Raw genomic sequence first — 18,082 nt, 5'->3', positions numbered from 1 at the left:
CATGGGAACAAAGAAAATTTAATTTCTTAGGGACTTGTAAAATGTTTTCATTAGTAATGCCATTTTAATTTTATTTTCATTGAACTGTTTTCCAATTTCCTCCCCTCCTCATGGAAATGAAATAAAAGCTGTTTTGTGTTATTCTTTGAAAAAGAACTGCAACAAGAAAACAAATCCTATTAATAATCAGATTGTAATGACAATGTCCAGCAATCAAATTATGTTTATTAAACTAGACTTGGGTCCAATCCTTATCAACTATTGGTGACAACAAAAGTCGCTAGTTTCACTGGAAACACGTTGCTTTTGCCACATGTCACGGCTGTATTCTGACTCTCAACTGCAGTATAGCACTTTTCCACTAGCCTGCCGATCAAAATAAAACAGAAAAAGTATCACATTTCTCCTCACCAATGATGGGGATTGGTAGCAGTTTATCTTTCTTAACTGCACAAAGAAATATTTTTACAAGGAAAGTATTCTTAGATGTGCATCTTTATGCTATTGAATATTTTCTTCCGTTAATGGTGAAATATGGCATGTGTGTGTGCACTAGAGTATTTTGTAATTTGGATGAAATGCTACAGATTCCTATTCAAAAGTATAGTTTTTATTTTGGAGAGCTGTACTAAATCTAACGGGTGAACTTCTGCTCCTCACTGGTTATTTTTGACAAGATTTGGTGGCATTCACTCAGCATAAGTTGTAACAGAATGGCTAGAAGTTTTAAAAGTTACTTAGAAATCTATTGTTTCTAATGTTCTGACAAGTTATCAGTTTTAAGCTTCTAACAATAACAATTTATATCATAAACATTTTATTTTTGATGGTAGTAAACTTGATTCAGAATGCAAACATTTCTCAGTAAGGTGATATTGAATATCTTTTAAAAATATGCATGTGATGGACATTGGCGTTTTAATAGAATACTAAAACTAACTACTGGACTTGTCAAAGAAATAGGCCAAAATTTAATCATTACATTTCTTATCAAAAATATTGCAGAAAATTTTTGTTATGCCAAATATGGATGATGTGTATGTTCCAATCATGCATTCAGCCATGGATCCACGTTCATCCACAGTGTGGCCTTCAAGGGAGACACCAACAGAAGTTGCTGAGCGACTGTGATGTATGAAAGTTTTATGTTTACAGTATTATGAAGCCGCTGTTCATGTGCTTTCAGCTATATCATCTGTCTTTTGGATCATTCGTGCCACTATCCTTTCCCGGAAAACTTGCAGTTTGTTGTACTCAGTATGTGCAGTTCGCTGAGTGTACGTTTCTCTTTCTGTGCATTGTTAACGGCTAATATTGTTCCAACGATTTATCATATTGGCCATTCCAAGAAAATAAAAGCCCAGAGAGATATATATATATCAAGAGAGAGAGAGAGACTATATGTAATTGTATTTATAAATGATTTGTTTGTCCTGAAATGCTTCAGTTTAGACAGGTTCTCATAACCCTAAGAAATGATTTCCAGATACATGTCCTTGTATAGTTGCCTGAGACAGCCTCCATGAAAGTGCAGAATTGATGCATGATTGCCTTTTGGGTACAGTATAACACATCACTAAAATGACAGAGCTGGTCAATGATTGCTAATTTTTTGTAAGTTACTCTTGGAATACTTACACTCATTGCTTTGTGGCGATTCATCATGAAGTGTATTTGCAACTGCATCCACTTTTTATTGACAAATGGATTCTGCGGACAGTCTGCACATAAGTCTGGCAAATTTGCGTCTGCAAGCAAGATCAATATTGTCCCCTTCAGACCTGGATGGTAATTTATAAATTATACAGTACATTACTTTACTTTATACATTTTTTTTTTTACTGAGCATTATTTTCACATTATAAATTGATGCATCACCTTTGCCCAGTTCAGGAGCAATTCAACTGCACATTCTTTTTTTCAACTGACATCTCTCTTTATTAGTTCATGTAATCAAACAGTAGACAACCAGCTCCTGAAATTATCCACTTTTGTGTGGTAAGTCTGCACAGGAGAGAGAAATGATAGGACTATGTGACAACCACTGTGATAAATAATATAAAATTATATATTTTCAAGTTTTACATTTATGGTTTATATAAAGTATTGCAGTTCCTTAACATGTTATAGTGTGCAGAGAAGTACTGAAGTCCACTGCAGACGAAGTTTCTGTAAACTGGTAATGATATCACAAATTTAATCCTCAGCTGATAGTTAAGAGTGCTCTAAATAATAATACATGGGTATATTTAAAAGCTAGTTACTTCGTTCTGGTAAGGTTTTTTTTCCTCCTTCTTCATCATTCTAGTGCATGGTAGAATCACCTCAACATTGACAAGTCCCACCTAAATGTAAATTGATCCAGAATTTTTCTGGATCAGCATAAATAATATCAGATCATTTATTCAAATTTTTGTGAAATTAATTTAAAGAAAGAGAAAATCACAAACACTTTTATAGGATTGTTAGTGCTTGTAAAATATTTTTGTCACTGGAAGCTGGTCATATTTAGCAGTTGGCCAATCACAGCTATAACCAATCACAATGGATCTACTGTTTATTCTTAAAAGTGGTAGTGTAAGAAAGAATGTGTTTGCAGAATATGAGCAAATGAAGGAAGGGTCTTGCTGTCTCTAATGGAGAAGGCCATCTCCTTTCAAATTCTCTTAAAACTTTTATGGGTTGTCATTAAAAGCATTAACAATGTTTTAAAATTGCTGGAAAAACTTTTAAAATTGTGGTGAGGAATCCTGGTGGTGTTTATCTGAATGAACGAAGGGGAAGCTATAAAAATGCTGCAGAAGGCAATCTGTCATGTAAACTAACTCAAAATGCCAGTTTTATTTTAAAACCAGATTTTGCTTAGTTTCCCTATAGTGGGGAAATTGTGTTCATCCCGAGCCTTTGTTTTATATGCAACATTTCTACATAAGGTCCAGAAAGTTTAATGTTACTTGTGCTTCAGTGCCACTGTGCCCATGGTTATTATAATTTGTCTTGGCTGTACTGTATGTTTTATCCATGTATTTCTTGAGCCATAATTTTCCCTACAGATGTTCAAATTGTATAAATTGCCATTCATGACTTGAATTACAAATAGATAATTGAAGTCTGTACAATGTGAAGGATTTGACAAATCGTCGTTCAAGATGAAGTTTCTTTGAGAAAGTTGACCATTTGCAGAATGTTAATTAAAGCTAAGTAATATATTTTAAGATGTGTATAAAGTTGTATTTTTAATTTTATATGTATTTGTTTTAATCTAGCCCTGTAGGTACGACATTGTATTTTGTTTCAATTTAATACTAAGGATGCAATAGCCACAACACAAATTGACTGCATTCCAGTCTTAATCCACATTCTTGCTTTCTTCTAGTCACCTTTTGTGGGCAATATTTGCCTGCCAAAAAAAAAATTTGCATGTCTTGTTGTAGTCGGGCCATTTGTGTGACCTGAATAAGTGTGCAATAACAAATTATGAGTCCATGGACTAAATGCACTATACATAATCAGAATTAAATGAAGATTCTTATAAATTGTCATATTGTACTTCACATAATCAAATTAACATTGTGAAGGACTGGCTTGCTATGTTTTATTTAATAAATTCTTCAGTCTAGTAACCTGTGTGGTTTGTTATTTTTGTGGCATTTGTAACCAATCTAATTACACATGGGAGCCTAAAGAAATGCCATTACTACAGGAACTTATTCCATTCTGGATATGTATTATTATGATCTGCCAAATGGGATGGTTTGGTTATTCCAGGTGCTGCAATATTTTCATTGCCTGATGATTGCATAGTTTAATGGGTATTGATTACCCTCTCATTCAACCCTCTGTGAGCTTGAGGAATGAGCATTGTCCAGTTGTTCTGGGAAGTAGGAAAAAGAAACTTAACAGATCAAAAAGAGAAAAATCAAATAAGTTGTTTTGAAGCAGAGGCATTGCCTACTAAAGTACATTTTTGCAGTTGCTAGAATTATTTAGAACATGATGACGCAAGATACTCAGGATAATTATAGATGAAGAAAACCCATTTAGTTTTTCCCCCACTGTGCCTTGGCAGCAGCTGCCCAGAGTTTGAGTGTGTCCCTCAGCATGTAGTCCTGGACCTGAGAATGTGCCAGTCTGCAATGCTCGGTTGAGGTCAACTCCTTGCTCTGGAACACCAGCAGGTTTTGGGCAGACTAAAGAACATATTTGACTGAGTTGATGGTCCTCTAGGCACAATCGATGTTTGTCTCGGTGTGCCTGCCAGTTAGAGCACAGAGTCCTGCATCACGGAACTGCTCTGGATGAACTTCCGGACAAAATTCGCTGCATTTCTCTCCAGACTTCCTTTGCTAAGGCACATTCCAGCAGGAGATGTGCAACAGTCTCTAGCCCCCTGAAGCTGCTTTGAGGGTAGTGTGCAGTAGTACAGAGAGCCAGGTGTACATGAAGGATCTCCCAGGTAGTACCCTTCTCACCACTAGCCAAACAATATCTTTGTGCTTGTTGGAAAACTCTGCCAAATGACTTTGATAGTCTGCTCAGAGAACAACACAATCGGAACCACCCTCTCTTTTTCCCGCATGGTCTCAAGGATGCTACGTGGTGATCACTTCCTGATGGACTTGTGGTTAAAGGGTGTTTTTCTTTGCAAATTTCCTCCGTGAAGGACAGGTGGTACGGAACAGTCCATCTGTTTGGAGCGTTCTACAGCAATGAGGCCAGTCCCATCCTTCGCAATACCAGGGACAGGTAGAACCTCAGTACATAGTGACACGTGGTGTTTGCATACTGAGGGTCTACGCCCAGCTTGATGCGACCACACACACAGATGGCCATCAGGATGGTGGTTGGTTATGTCTCCATCCCCTCCCAATACAGATCTTTTGTACATGGTGTCACTATGGACACAATCCATCTTAGACCTGCAGATGAAGAGGAAGACAGCTTGGGTGACAGCAGTAATGCAGGCTCTGGGATCGGGCCAGACCTGCGCCATGTACAACAACACAGTGCCTCACACCTGATGACCGGGCTTTTATCCGCAATGGAGAGATAGCAGTGCTTCCAAAAGCCCAGTTTCTGCCTCACCCTGGTGATGTACTCCTCCTGAGTTTTTGCACATACCCCAGCCCCTCCAAACCATATTCTGGAAACCTTCAGGTAATCTGTCCTGACAGTGAAGCGGATATAGCATCAGTTGGCCCAGTTCCCAAAGAACACAGCTTTGCTCTTGCTTCAATTTACCTTGGCTCCTGAGGCCAGTTTGAACTGGTCGCAGATGCTCCTGAGTCTACATACTGACTGAAAAGGGTGACGCCATCCAATGTATGAGGAGACTTTGACCTGCAGGCCTACACTGTCTGGAATAATCACCACGCTCAGGTTCACATCCTTCCCAATGGACTTAGTAAAAGGCTCTATACAACACACAAACAAGGCAGGGGAGTGCGGGCGGCCCTACTCCAAATCTCATTGGGAAGTTTTCTGATTCTGGCCCGTTGGTTGAGACTGCCATTACTGATGTTGGTGTAGAGCAGTCAGATCCAATTATGGATTCTCTCTCCAAAGCCCATTTTGGAGAGCATATCCCCCATGTTAGTGTGCAATATTGTGTCAAAGGCCTTCTCCTGGTCCAGGCTAATAAGGCAGACTTCTAACTGCCATCCTGCATATAGACGATCGTATCCCTGAGGAACATGAGGTTCTCAGAGATCATCCTGCCTGGTACAGCACAGGTTTGGTCGGTGGAATCACCGATCCCAGAGCAGACCTGATGCTATTGGTGATGATCATGGACAGGATTTTGTAATCTCACATTTAAAAGTGAAATTGGTTGCCAATTTCTAATTTCTTCCTCCTTCCCCTTCTGCTTGTAGATGGGGGTGATGATACCTTTGGATTCACACATGCTACCTGCCAGAAGCACACTGTGGTACTCCTTCAGCAGGCCCAGGCCAATCAAGTCCCAAAGAGCTGAATACAACTCCGCCAGTAAACCGTCACTTCTGGGAGTTTTATCCTTTCCTATGGACTCTAGGGTCTTGGTCAACTCATTCAGAGATAAAGATGGTCCAACCTTTGGGCAGCACAGTGGCTCATTGATTAGAACTGCTGCCTCACAGCACCAGGGACCCAGGTTCGATTCCACCCTCTGGTGACTGCCTGTGTGGAGTTTGCACATTCTCCCCGTGTCTGCGTGTGTTTCCTCTGGGTGCTCTGGCTTTCTCCCACAGTCCAAAGATGTGCAGGCTGGGTGGATTGGCCATGCTAAATTGCCTGTAGACTTCAGGGATGTGTAGATTAGATGGGTTATAGGGGAATGGGTCTGGGTGGGATGCTGCAAGGGTGGGTGTGGACTTGTTGGGCCGAAGGGCCTGTTTCCACTCTGTAGGGATTCTATGATCTATCCCGCGTGCTGTCACATAAGACTTCCGTGACAGAGGACAGGAATGATAGGGAGGTCATGCTGTCTGTGGGCTTCATGTCATACTGTCTGGCATAAAAGGATTTGCTGATCCTCAGGATGTTGGACTTTGATGTTACTGAGCCAACTTCTTCCCTTAAGTCTGCTGAGCACTGACCTCTCGTGCTCCTTCTAGAAGAAAGACAAGCATGGAGATCCTCTGTGACATCGACCCCCATCATCTGCAGCAGGAGTAGGTTCTGTATGGTTTTCTGGAGTTTGGATATTTTTCCCTGTCTCTCACTCACCTTCGGAAAACCTCTGAGGATAAAGAACCTCTTGATGTTCCGTTTGACTGTTTCCCAACAGTCCATTGGAGACTCAGAGGCCCGTCACAGTTCTCCAACCTGTGTAATCCCTTTTGAGCTTCTCGTTGTTTTCTGGAGTTAACAGTTTCACATTCAGTTTCCATGTTCCCTTGCTAGCCTGCTAGTCGTCCTGTAGGTGACAGTTGGCCCACAGGAGGCAGTGGTCAGAGAAGAACACCAGCATGACATTGGTGGATCTGACAAAAAGTATGCAGGATACAAACAGGAAATGTATCCTTAAGCAGATAGACTGTCTGGCTGCGACCAGGTCTATCTACACTGTGCTCCATCTGCAGGGATGCTGAATATGTGCAGCTTGGTGACTTTAACTGTTGCCATTAGGAATCGATGATGCAGTTGAAATCTCTAGCCAAAATGACTGGCCTGACTCAGCAGCAGTAGGAGTTGCTGTAGGATGGCCAGCCGCTCATTCTTTGTCACCGGGGCGTATATGTTGATTAGGCTCAGGGGAACATTTCTGTTGTTGATGACCCCTGGGACTTTAGTGGTGGATTCAATGATAGCAATACCATTGAATGTTGACCAGAGCTGATTAGATTCTCTTGTTGGAGATGGTTATTGCCTGGCACTTGTGTGACATGAAGGTTACTTGCCACTCATCAACCCAACACTGAATGTTGTCAAAGTTTTGCAGTATATGGACAAGGACTGCTTCGTGTTTTGAAGAATCACAAATGTTACTGAAGATAATGCAAACCTTATTGATCTCCCTATTCCTGAACTTAGTTGGAAGGAATGCAGTTGAAGAAACAACTGGAGATAGTTGGGTCTCAACACTCCCCTGAGAAACTAAGGGCTCTTGTGGTGCCATTATCCCTGACTCTGAGCCAGTTGCCCCGAATTCAAGTTCCCACCTACTCCAGGGGGTAGTAATAATATCAACCTTGTGAAACTCCAGCAATATCTTGGGTTAAAATGATTGGTCTTCAATGAACTATTTTCCATTGTGCTAGATGCAACTCTAACCAATGGTGAATTTCCACAATTTCCATTAACTTAATTACATATTTAAATGCTGTTAATGAAAGGCAGTCACTCTCTCCTCTCCTCTAGAGTTCAGTTCTTGTATTGTCGAATTGACCAAAGCTGTAATAAAGTCAGGAGCCAGGTGGCCCCAGAAGATCCCAAATGGAGTAACAGTGAGCACATTATTGCTAAGTATCACTTGGTAACACTAATTATACCCTCCATCACTTTTGTTAGAGTGGTTTGATGGGTGGTGATTACATTGAACTTGTCCAGCTTTTTGACACCGTGGAAGTGCCAGATAGCTGCTAGTGTTGTAGCTATACTGGAACAACTTTGTTGGGACCACAAGAATTAAGTAGTAATGGTTGGGATGTTGTCAGGATCCGTAGCTCTTGCTGTTCATTAGTTCAGCCCATTTCTTGAATCACAGACTGAATTGAATTGCTGAGCACTAGCTTCTGCGATGGTGAAGGCTTCAAGGAGGTTATTTAGTACTTCTGGCTGAAGACAGTTGCAAATGCTTCAGCCTTGTTATTTGCACTGATATGCGGTCTCCTCATCATTGAGGATGGAATATTTGTGGACCTCCTGTTGGTTGCTTAACTGTACACCATCACTGGATGTGACAGGACTGTAGAGCTTTAATCTGATGCAATCATTGTGGGATTCTTTAATTAGTCTATCCAATGCCATTTCTGTTTGGCATGCAAGGTAGTTCTATATTTTAACGGTTTATTCAAGCTGTCCACATAACTACTCCCATATCCAATAGAGGCCCTTCATGGTCTTTTCCCTAGGGTGGGGGAGTCCAAAACTAGAGGGCATAGGTTAAAGGTGAGAGAGGAAAGATTTAAAAGGGACATAAGAGGCAACATTTTCATGCAGAGTGTGGTGCTTGTATGGAATGAGCTGCCAGAGGAAGTGGAGGCTAGTACAATTACAACATTAAAAGGCATCTAGATGGTATAAGAATAGGTAGTTTTAAGAGGGATATGGGCTAAGTGCTGGCAAATGGGTCTAGATTTATTTAGGATATCTGGTCAGCATGGAAGAGTTGGACTGAAGAGTCTGTTTCCATGCTGTAGATCTCTGTGATTAAGTCTATACTGCAAAAACAAACACCACTGCTTACACTGATCCCGTTTACCTGCCATAGACCCATAGCCTTGAATGTTAGACACCAAGTCATAAGAAATAGGGGCAGAATTAGGCCATTCAGCCCACTGAGTCTGCTCTGCCATTCAATCATGGCTGATATGCTCCTCACCCTCATAACCCTTCAACCCATTACCAATAAAAGACTCCATCTAACTCCTCAAATTTACTCACTGTCCCAGCATCCACTGCTCTTGGGGGTAGTGAATTCCACAGATTCACCACCCTTTGGGACTAGTTAGTTTCTCCTCAATTCTGTCCTAAATTTGCTACGACCCCTCATCCTAGAAATAGGAGGGAGCATCTGCTGCACGTCTAATTTTATCTATATCTTTTGATCATAAATACGTCAAATTTGATCTCCCTTCATTCTCCTAAATTCCAGACAGTATAGACTTAAACTGTTCAAACTCTCTTCATATGACAAACCCCTCATCTCAGATCTAGCGAACCTCCTCTGAACTGCCTTCAATGCCACTGTATCCTTCCTCAAATAAGGGGACCAAAACTCTGCACAGTACTCTAGGTACAGTCTCACCAATGCCTTGTATAGGTGCAACAATACTTCCTTACCTTTATATTCTACTCCTTTAGTTATAAGAGCCCAACATTCCATTCACTTTATTATCTGCATGCTAGTTTTCTGTGACTCATGAACGAGGACACCCAGATTGCTCTGCACCAGCATATCCCAAAGTCTGTTCCCCCACTTAGATCGTAAGTCACATTCCCATTTTTCCAAGCGAAATGCATGACCTCACACTTAATCCACATTAAACTCCACCTACTACATTTTGGCCCACTCTCCTAACCTATCTATATCCATTTGTAAGGTTCTTATTTCCTTTGTTATTTACTATCCCACTTATTTTTGTGTCATTCGCAAATTTGGCTACAGAGCCTTCTATTCCCATATCCAAGTTATTCATCTAGATTGTAAATAGCTGGGAGCCAAGGACTGAACCTTGTGGCACCTCATTTGTTCCTTCTTGCCATCCAGAAAAAAAAACTCATTTATCCCAACTCTCCAGACCCCTTCAACCTCTGGGTGAAAAACTGTTCCATCAAATCCCCTCTAAATCTCCTGTGTTGTTGCACCTTCAACAAAGGGAAACTGCTGCTTTTTATTCCTTAAACTTATTCACCTCTGTTGGGTTCCCCCCAAACCTTTTTTATTCCAAAGAAAACTTGAACTTATCCATCCTATCTTCATAGCTGGAATGCTCTATCCCAAGCAACATCCTGGTGAATCTCTTCTGCACCTACACCAGTGGAGTGATCAGAACTGCACACGATGCCTAACCAAAGTTCTGTACAGTTCCAACATGACCTCCTGTTCTTATAATCCATGCTTTAATTGATAAGAAAGCATAAAGGATGTTTGCCTTTAACTAAAGAATCTGTCCTATCACCTTCAGGGTGATGGGGTGCTTGCCTACAAGATCCCCAAGTTCCTGCCATTTATTATGTACGCCCTAATTACTTTTTCCAAAGTGCCTCACTTTCATCAGCATAAAATTCAAATTCCCACTGATCTGCTCAATCCATTTATATAACTGTGTAACCTAAGACATTCTTCCTCAGTCAACCACCTGGCCAATCTTGGTGTCATCTGCAAACTTATCACCACCCCATGCATTATCATCTACATTATTTATGAATATTACAAACATTAGTGGACCCAGTATGGATGTCTTGTCACTGCACCACACCAGTCATATAAATAGCCTTCTACCACCACTGTCTTCCGAGCCAGTTTTGGATCCAACTTGCTAAGTCGGCCTGGATCCCCTGTGCTTTTACCTTCTTTATTAGGTGTCCCTCAAGGGACCTTGTTAGAGGGCTTGCTGAAATCTATATAAACCACAACCATTACCCTCTCCTTATCAACACCCTCCTGACCAAGCGTTTTGATTAAAGTTCTCATTCATTTTTACTAATCCCACAGGGCCTTGTCCCTCCCTATCTCATCTCATTCAGCATCCCCAACTGACCTAGCTGTGGTCTTTTAATTCTGGCATTCTGTGCATCCCCCATATTAACACAGGTAACTGTCTTCAGTTGCCTCAGTCCTAAGCTCTCTAATACCTCTTCATCTTGCTACCTCCATTCCCTCCTTTGAAGTTTATTTTAGAATGTTACTGTGCTGTGGAGCTCCTTCGTCCATTCCATTATATTAAAAAGGAAGTGATACAAGACTCAAGTTGATATCAATTCTTCCTACCAAAATACATCACCTCGCATCTTTCTACATTGAATTTATTTTCCTACGTCTGCCCAGTTTAAACATTTGTCCAAGTCCTCAAAGATTCTCTCAATTTATTACACATGCAAATTGTCACAAATTTTTGAAGTGTTTTCCCCTCCTCCTTCCCAGTCATTAATATAAAAATCAAAAGCAGTACAGAAGAATGTCCCAACCAATACATGCCTGTGTTTTGTGAACATCTACCTGCTACCTGGAAAGAATTCTGGCTCCCCAGTTAAGATCTTGAATCTGAAAAGGAATTTTTTAAAATTTAAAATAAAAAACCAAAGTCACCACTATTTACTTAAAAAGGAGACAAAATTTTATTTGTCATTAAAATTTTACTCCATATTAACAGCTCAGTGATTTTATTTACCATACAGCTGAAACACCTAATGATTGTTAATTCTATCACCTGTTGCACATCACAAATCCAGCAATGCCAAGTTTAAAAAGATGAAGGCAAAAGGCTGGAAAAGTCACAATTCACATTCAAATTTCAGTGCAAAAGTTTAAAAATTGATGGAGTTTCTGCAAGACAGCCTTCTGATTTCAAAGCACACCACTCCAGGAGTCATTCCAGATGCAATCCATCACATTTCTGAATCCTAGATGAAATCAACAGCAATCAATAAGAAAGTTAAATAATTGTTACAAAATTAGTCACGGTTCACTTGAGTTAGCAACAGCACTTTTGCCGAACAGCTTCCCAAGTTTAGCCTACACAGTTAACCTCAAAATCATTTTGATAGTTCAGGATGCAGAGATTCCATTATGTTCCAGCAAGGTTGTCTGGACAATGTGAATTTGTCAAGACATTAACTACTTCTCAGTTTGTGGGACTCATGGATATTAATTAATGGTCTACAGACAGTTCTCTTAAAATCCAATCAACTTTAATAAATACACCTAAAATCATTAAAGATTTAAAACAAGATTAAATTTAATCTTTCATTGGATTCCCACTAGGTATCAAAACTAAAACTACAAAAACAGCTCATTTGTCCCCAACCAACCCTATTTCATATTAGCCCTCTGTATCAGCAATCCTAATCCAAATTCTCCCTTCAATCAGAGGTTGCGATAGTCTCTTCCCAGTCTCCAAGCCCCTGAAAACAAGATTTCTTCTATTCTAAATATATCCCACCCCCAACTATCAGGAAACATTCAATTTACAGATTTATTCCTTCACTACCTGTAACTGAATATTTCAACTTACTCATTATTGGGCTGACATTCCTTGCCAGTTAACTTTGTTAAATTCGTTATGTCTAGAAAAAGAAAGTTAACATACATAGTTAAAATGTCACTTGAAGATATAAACAATCACTACTGTGATGTTATTTTAGACTGGAATCAGATTCTAGCCTTCTTCATTTGCATCAGAAGTCTAACACGTGTAAAGGTCATCATCATCCAGTCAAACAAACAGTCAAAATTACTGGGAACAAAAGGTCAGAAGTCACACGATACCAGGTTATAGTCCAACAGGTTTATTTGTAATCAATCTTTCAAAGCCTTGTCCATTCATCAGGTGAAGTGCAGAGAGGCGCAGAATTTATAGCAGAGCGATCACTTGCTATTCAGCTACTGACACTTTATTCACACCATCTGATGCTTTTGATCACCTGCAGTGGCTTATTATTCAACCTGTCAACACTCCACTCACACCATTCCTTTAATCTTTGATGAGTTATAAATTCTGTGCTTGTGCCTCTCTGCACTTCACCTAACAAAGACGCAGCACTGTGAAAGCCTGTGACTCCAAATAAACCTGCTGGGCTAGTCAACAAGGTGCAGGGCTGGATGAACACAGCAGGCCAAGCAGCATCATAGGAGCGCTATAACCTAGTGTCGTGTGACTCCTAACCTTGTCCTACCCAGTCCAACACCAGCACCTCCGCATCATTACCAAGAACGACTTAAAAAAAGCAGAGGCACGATACAAATACCTTGTGCAGAAACTGCTGCTTTCCAAGCATATTAAAATCCTCAGCCTCGATATTCAACTTGTGGCACATCCTCCCCCATCAGGCTAGGTCACCTCCCTCCCTGCGATCCAGGTCCACGCAAACGGGACGGGGAGATTTGGCCTAGGCCTCCGACTCTGCAAACCGAAATGTAGGCTTTAATATCGTAAACTGCGTCACGAAGTAAAATGTTTTCCGATCGGCTAATAGTTTGTCTAACATACCCAACCACACCATTGGGAAAAGCAATGTCTCATTGTGCCGATGCAGACGGATTACATTCAGCGACTTCTTCACCGCTCTCACAGAAGCCATTGTAAGAGATAAGGCACTTTCACTACGACGCACTTCCGGCGCCAGTAATGTATCCGGTTCTGCTCCCTCTTCCAAGTCCAGCCGGTAGTGGGTGCTTAACATCGCGGAGGCTCAAAGAGCTTCAACAAGACTCAATTTCAACCTTGACTAGAATCATACCTTGTTTATGTCGTTAACATTCAGGATGAAACTGGGTTTTGTGAAATTAACTTACACAAAATTATTTAATTGAAGGTCATCAAAAACAAGGGTGTCGGTTAGTTCATTGGCTGGCGCGTTGCGACGCAGTACGATGCTAAAAGTGTGGGGGTTCAGTTTACGCACTAGCTGAGGTTACTATGAAGGGATCTTCTCAACGTCTCCCCTCGCCTGAGGCGTAGTGACTCTCGGGTTAAGTCACCACCAGGTGTCTCTCTCAAATGAGAGAGCAACCCTATGGTCTGGTAAGACTATGGTGACGACCTTTTATCAAAATGAAGATGAGGTTGGAAATATCTGGAAATGCTGCAAAATGAGTTTGCGCGCCCACCAAGAATTTAAAATCTGTCAACTTAATGGACAGAGAACACAATATTGGGGCATTAGGAATTATTGGTATTGATGTATTGGTTTAATTTTATCAAGTCTCAAATCATTAGCAACAAACAATTTAACACAGTAGAATTTTCCTTACCAGAAAGTCTGCTGAACAGTATAATTTTCTGAAAACCTATAATCACAACTTGAAAACTTGCATTTTACCTTTTTAAGGGCATCAGTAGCTTAATAGTAGCATGGATGGACAAGTAATCCACAGACAGACATTTTTAAATTTAATTCAGAAAAGGTGGGCATTGCTGGCTGGGTAAGCTTTTATTGCCATTGAGAAGGTCATGGTGACCTGGCTTTTTGAACCACTGCAGTCCATGTTGTGGGTACACCAACTGTTACGGATTTTGACCCAGCAACACTGAAAGAATGGTGATTATACTTCCATGTCAGGATGATAAGTGGTTTGCAGAGGAACTTGCAGGTGGCGGTGTTGACTGACCTTCAACAACTGTAATCCTCTACTTTTATGCTTGGTGTAACTTTTAGTATTTCCCTTCAATTCCCATTGACTCAAGTTTCACTGGGGCTCCTTGATGCCATACTCAGTCAAATTCTGCTTTGATGTCACCTCCTCTGTGGAATTCAGCTTTTTTTTTTGCCCATGTTCGGACCAAAGCTATGATGTGGAGGTGCTGGTGTTGGACTGGGGTGGACAAAGTCAGAAGGCACACGACACCAGGTTATAGTCTAACAGGTTTATCTGAAATCACACAAGCTTTTGGAGTGCAGCCCCTTCGTCATATGCAGTGAGAGAGCAGAGCACACAGACCCAGAGTTTATAGGCAAAACATCAAGGGCAGAGGGATCAAAAGATTGTACAACTGGTGTGAGCAGATGTCAGATGATAAGTCTCTGCAGGTGACCAAGTGTGTTAGACAGTGAGTTAAGTGTCAAAAGCTAAATAACCAGTGAAGGGATGACTTATAATCCGATTAAGTGAGACAGAGAGATAATTACAAAAAATTAAAATTAAGTCGGCACTGCACCTGACGAAGAGGCTGTGGTCCAAAAGCTTGTGTGATTTCAGATAAACCTGTTGGACTATAACCTGATGTTGTGTGACTTCTGACTTGGACCAAAGCTATAATGAGTAGCCCCAATGGAGCCCAAACTGAGCACTAATAAATAGGTTATTGCTCAGCAAATTCTGCTTGAAAGCACTGTTGGTGACCCCTTCATCACTTTACTGATGATTGAGAATAAGCTGATGGAACAATAATTGACCAGCTTAAATTTGTCTTGCTTTTTGTGTATGTAATGGTGGAATTTTCAATATTGCTGGGTAGATGCCAAGGTTGTAGCTATTGAAACAGGCTGGTTGGGGAATGGCAAGTCCTGGGGCACAAGTTTGCAGTAGCCGGAATATCATCAGGACCCATAGCCTTTGCATTATCCAGCACCTTCAACTATTTCTTTATATTATGTGGAGTAAATCAGATCAGCTGAAACTGGCAACAAGCTGTAGAGCTGGATGAACACAGCAGGCCAAGCAGCATCATAGGAGCAGAAAGGCTGACGTTTCGGGCCGAGACCCTTCATCAGAAATGGGGGAGGGGGTTCTGAAATAAATAGGGAGAGAGGGGGAGGTGGATAGAAGATGGTTAGAGGAGAGGATAGGTGGAGAGGAAACAGACAGGTCGAAGAGGCGGGGATGGAGCCAGTAAAGGTGAATGTAGGTGGGGAGTTAGGGAGGGGATAGGTCAGTCCAGGGAGGATGGACAGGTCAAGGGGGCGGGATGAGGTTAGTAGGTAGGAGATGGGGGTGCGGCTTGAGGTGGGAGGAGGGGATAGGTGGGAGGAAGAACAGGTTAGGGAGGCGGGGACGAGCTGGGCTGGTTTTGGGATGCGGTAGGGGGAGGGGAGATTTTGAAGCTTGTGAAATCCACGTTGATACCATTGGGCTGCAGGGTTCCCAAGCGGAATATGAGTTGCTGTTCCTGCAACCTTCGGGTGGCATCGTTGTGGCACTGCAGGAGGCCCAGGATGGACATGTTGTCTGAGGAATGGGAGGGGGAGTTGAAATGGTTCACGACTGAGAGGTGCAGTTGTTTATTGCGAACCGAGCGTAGGTGTTCTGCAAAGCGGTCCCCGAGCCTCCGCTTGGTTTCCCCAATGTAGAGGAGGCCACAACGGGTGCAGCGGATGCAGTATACCACATTGGCAGATGTACAGGTGAACATCTGCTTGATGTGGAAAGTCTTCTTGGGGCCTGGGATGGGGGTGAGGGAGGAGGTATGGGGGCAGGTGTAGCACTTCCTGCGGTTGCAGAGAAAAGTGCCGGGTGTGGTGGGGCTGGAGGGGAGTGTGGAGCGGACAAGGGAGTCACGGAGAGAGTGGTCCCTCCGGAAAGCAGATAAGGGTGGGGAGGGAAAGATGGCTTTGGTGGTGAGGTCGGATTGCAAATGGCGGAAGTGTCGGAGGATGATGCATTGGATCCGGAGGTTGGTGGGGTGGTACGTGAGGACGAGGGGGATTCTTTTTTGATTCTTATTGCGGGGACGGGATGTGAGGGATGAGTTGTGGGAAACGTGGGAGACACGGTCGAGGGCGTTCTCGACCACTGAGGGGGGGAAGTTGCGGTCCTTGAAAAACCAGGACAACTGAGATGTACGGGAGTGGAATGCCTCATCCTGGGAGCAGATGCGGCGGAGGTGAAGGAATTGGGAATAGGGGATGGCATTTTTGCAGGAAGGTGGGTGGGAGGAGGTGTATTCTAGGTAGCTGTGGGAGTCGGTGGGCTTGAAATGGATATCGGTTTCTAGGTGGTTGCCTGAGATGGAGACAGAGAGGTCCAGGAAGGGGAGAGAGGTGTTAGAGATGGTCCAGGTGAACTTAAGGTTGGGGTGGAAGGTGTTGATGAAGTGGATGAACTGTTCGAGCTCCTCGTGGGAGCACGAGGTGGCGCCGATACAGTCATCAATGTAACGGAGGAAGAGGTGGGGTTTAGGGCTAGTGTAGGTACGGAAGAGGGATTGTTCCACGTAACCTACAAAGAGGCAGGCGTAGGTTGGGCCCATGCGGGTACCCATGGCCACTCCCTTTGTCTGTAGGAAGTGGGAGGAATTGAAAGAGAAGTTGTTGAGGGTGAGGACGAGTTCGGCTAAGCGGATAAGGGTGTCAGTGGAGGGGGACTGGTCGGCGCATGTGATTCTGCAGATCTCTGGAGGAGGCCAGAATGGATTGATTTTCTGGTTGAAAATGGTTTCAAATACTTCAGCCTGATCTTTTGCACTGATGTCCTGGGACCCATCATTGAGGTTGGGAATATTTGTGGAGTTAAATTTACTTCTTAGGGTTAAAGGGTTCAAATGGTATGAGGATAAAGCAGGAACAAGCTACTGAGTTGGATGTTCAGCCACAATCATAGCGAATTGGCAGAGCAGGCTTGAAGCGCCAAATGGACTACCCATTCTCCTATTTTTCTGTTTCTTGTGAAATCTCCTACTCCAGTGAGTTGCTTAATTGTCAATCATCATTCACGATGTAGAAAGATTACAGAACTTAGATCTGATCCATTGTTTCCGGAATTGCATAACCCCCATCTCAATTGCTTTTAATGCTGTTTGCAATACAAGTAGTCTTATGTTGTAGCTTTACCAGGTTGACACTTAATTTTTAGGTGTGTCAGGTGCAGATCCTGATATGCTTACCTGTAGCCTGAAGGCTCTGAGACATCTCTTTAAATCTCACCATGGCAGCTGGTGGAGTAAACCCAATTATTCAAATCAACTGGACTAACAAGCTGATCTGTTTGATAGTAAGCTTTAAACTTCTAAGAACCCCATCTACTTCACTAATGTCCCTTAGGGAGTAAATCTGTTGACCTTATCCTGTCTGGCCTGCATGTAACTCCAGACCAACAGCAATACAGTTGACTCTTAACTGCCCTCTGAAATGACCTGAGCAAGCCATTCAGTTGTAGGTGACTCACCACCATCTTCTCGAGGGAAATAGAACATAGAACATAGAACATTACAGCGCAGTACAGGCCCTTCGGCCCTCAATGTTGCGCCGACTTGTGAAACCAATCTGAAGCCCATCTAAC

At 42.2% G+C, this 18,082-nt stretch overlaps 1 protein-coding gene and 2 long non-coding RNA genes across 4 annotated transcripts in view; 1 reads left to right on the top strand and 2 right to left on the bottom strand.

Annotated features, from left to right (window-relative positions):
- The window catches only part of LOC125485853, a 53,185-nt gene extending 51,204 nt beyond the window's left edge, over window positions 1-1,981 (bottom strand). Inside the window, exons 1-2 of one of the 2 annotated variants that reach the window (XR_007264562.1) lie at window positions 1,879-1,981; window positions 1,639-1,781 (exon numbers count right to left, since the gene is read on the bottom strand). This is a non-coding gene — a long non-coding RNA (uncharacterized LOC125485853). Of the gene's footprint in view, window positions 1-1,638; window positions 1,782-1,878 lie in introns of those variants that run through there. The other variant, XR_007264561.1, reaches the window with a different exon arrangement.
- Window positions 1-3,623, top strand: part of LOC109929496 (testis-expressed protein 2) — a 136,436-nt gene extending 132,813 nt beyond the window's left edge. The window contains exon 11 of the mRNA XM_048610819.1: window positions 1,006-3,623. Within this exon, the coding sequence (XP_048466776.1) occupies window positions 1,006-1,131 (126 nt within the window). The 3' untranslated portion in view covers window positions 1,132-3,623. The remainder of the gene's footprint in view (window positions 1-1,005) is intronic.
- Window positions 3,624-11,460: 7,837 nt separating this feature from the next.
- LOC125485857 lies at window positions 11,461-13,591 on the bottom strand. The gene is made up of 4 exons (XR_007264571.1): window positions 13,356-13,591; window positions 13,114-13,268; window positions 12,381-12,432; window positions 11,461-11,769 (listed from the first exon to the last, which is right to left on the bottom strand). It is a non-coding gene; the product is annotated as an uncharacterized LOC125485857 (long non-coding RNA).
- Window positions 13,592-18,082: the final 4,491 nt, after the last annotated feature.

Source organism: Rhincodon typus, chromosome 23 (assembly GCF_021869965.1).
Source record: "Rhincodon typus isolate 14 chromosome 23, sRhiTyp1.1, whole genome shotgun sequence".
Lineage (NCBI taxonomy): Eukaryota > Metazoa > Chordata > Chondrichthyes > Orectolobiformes > Rhincodontidae > Rhincodon > Rhincodon typus.
The sequence above is the reverse complement of the archived record's forward strand: the minus strand, read 5'-3'. Positions and strand labels throughout refer to the sequence as shown.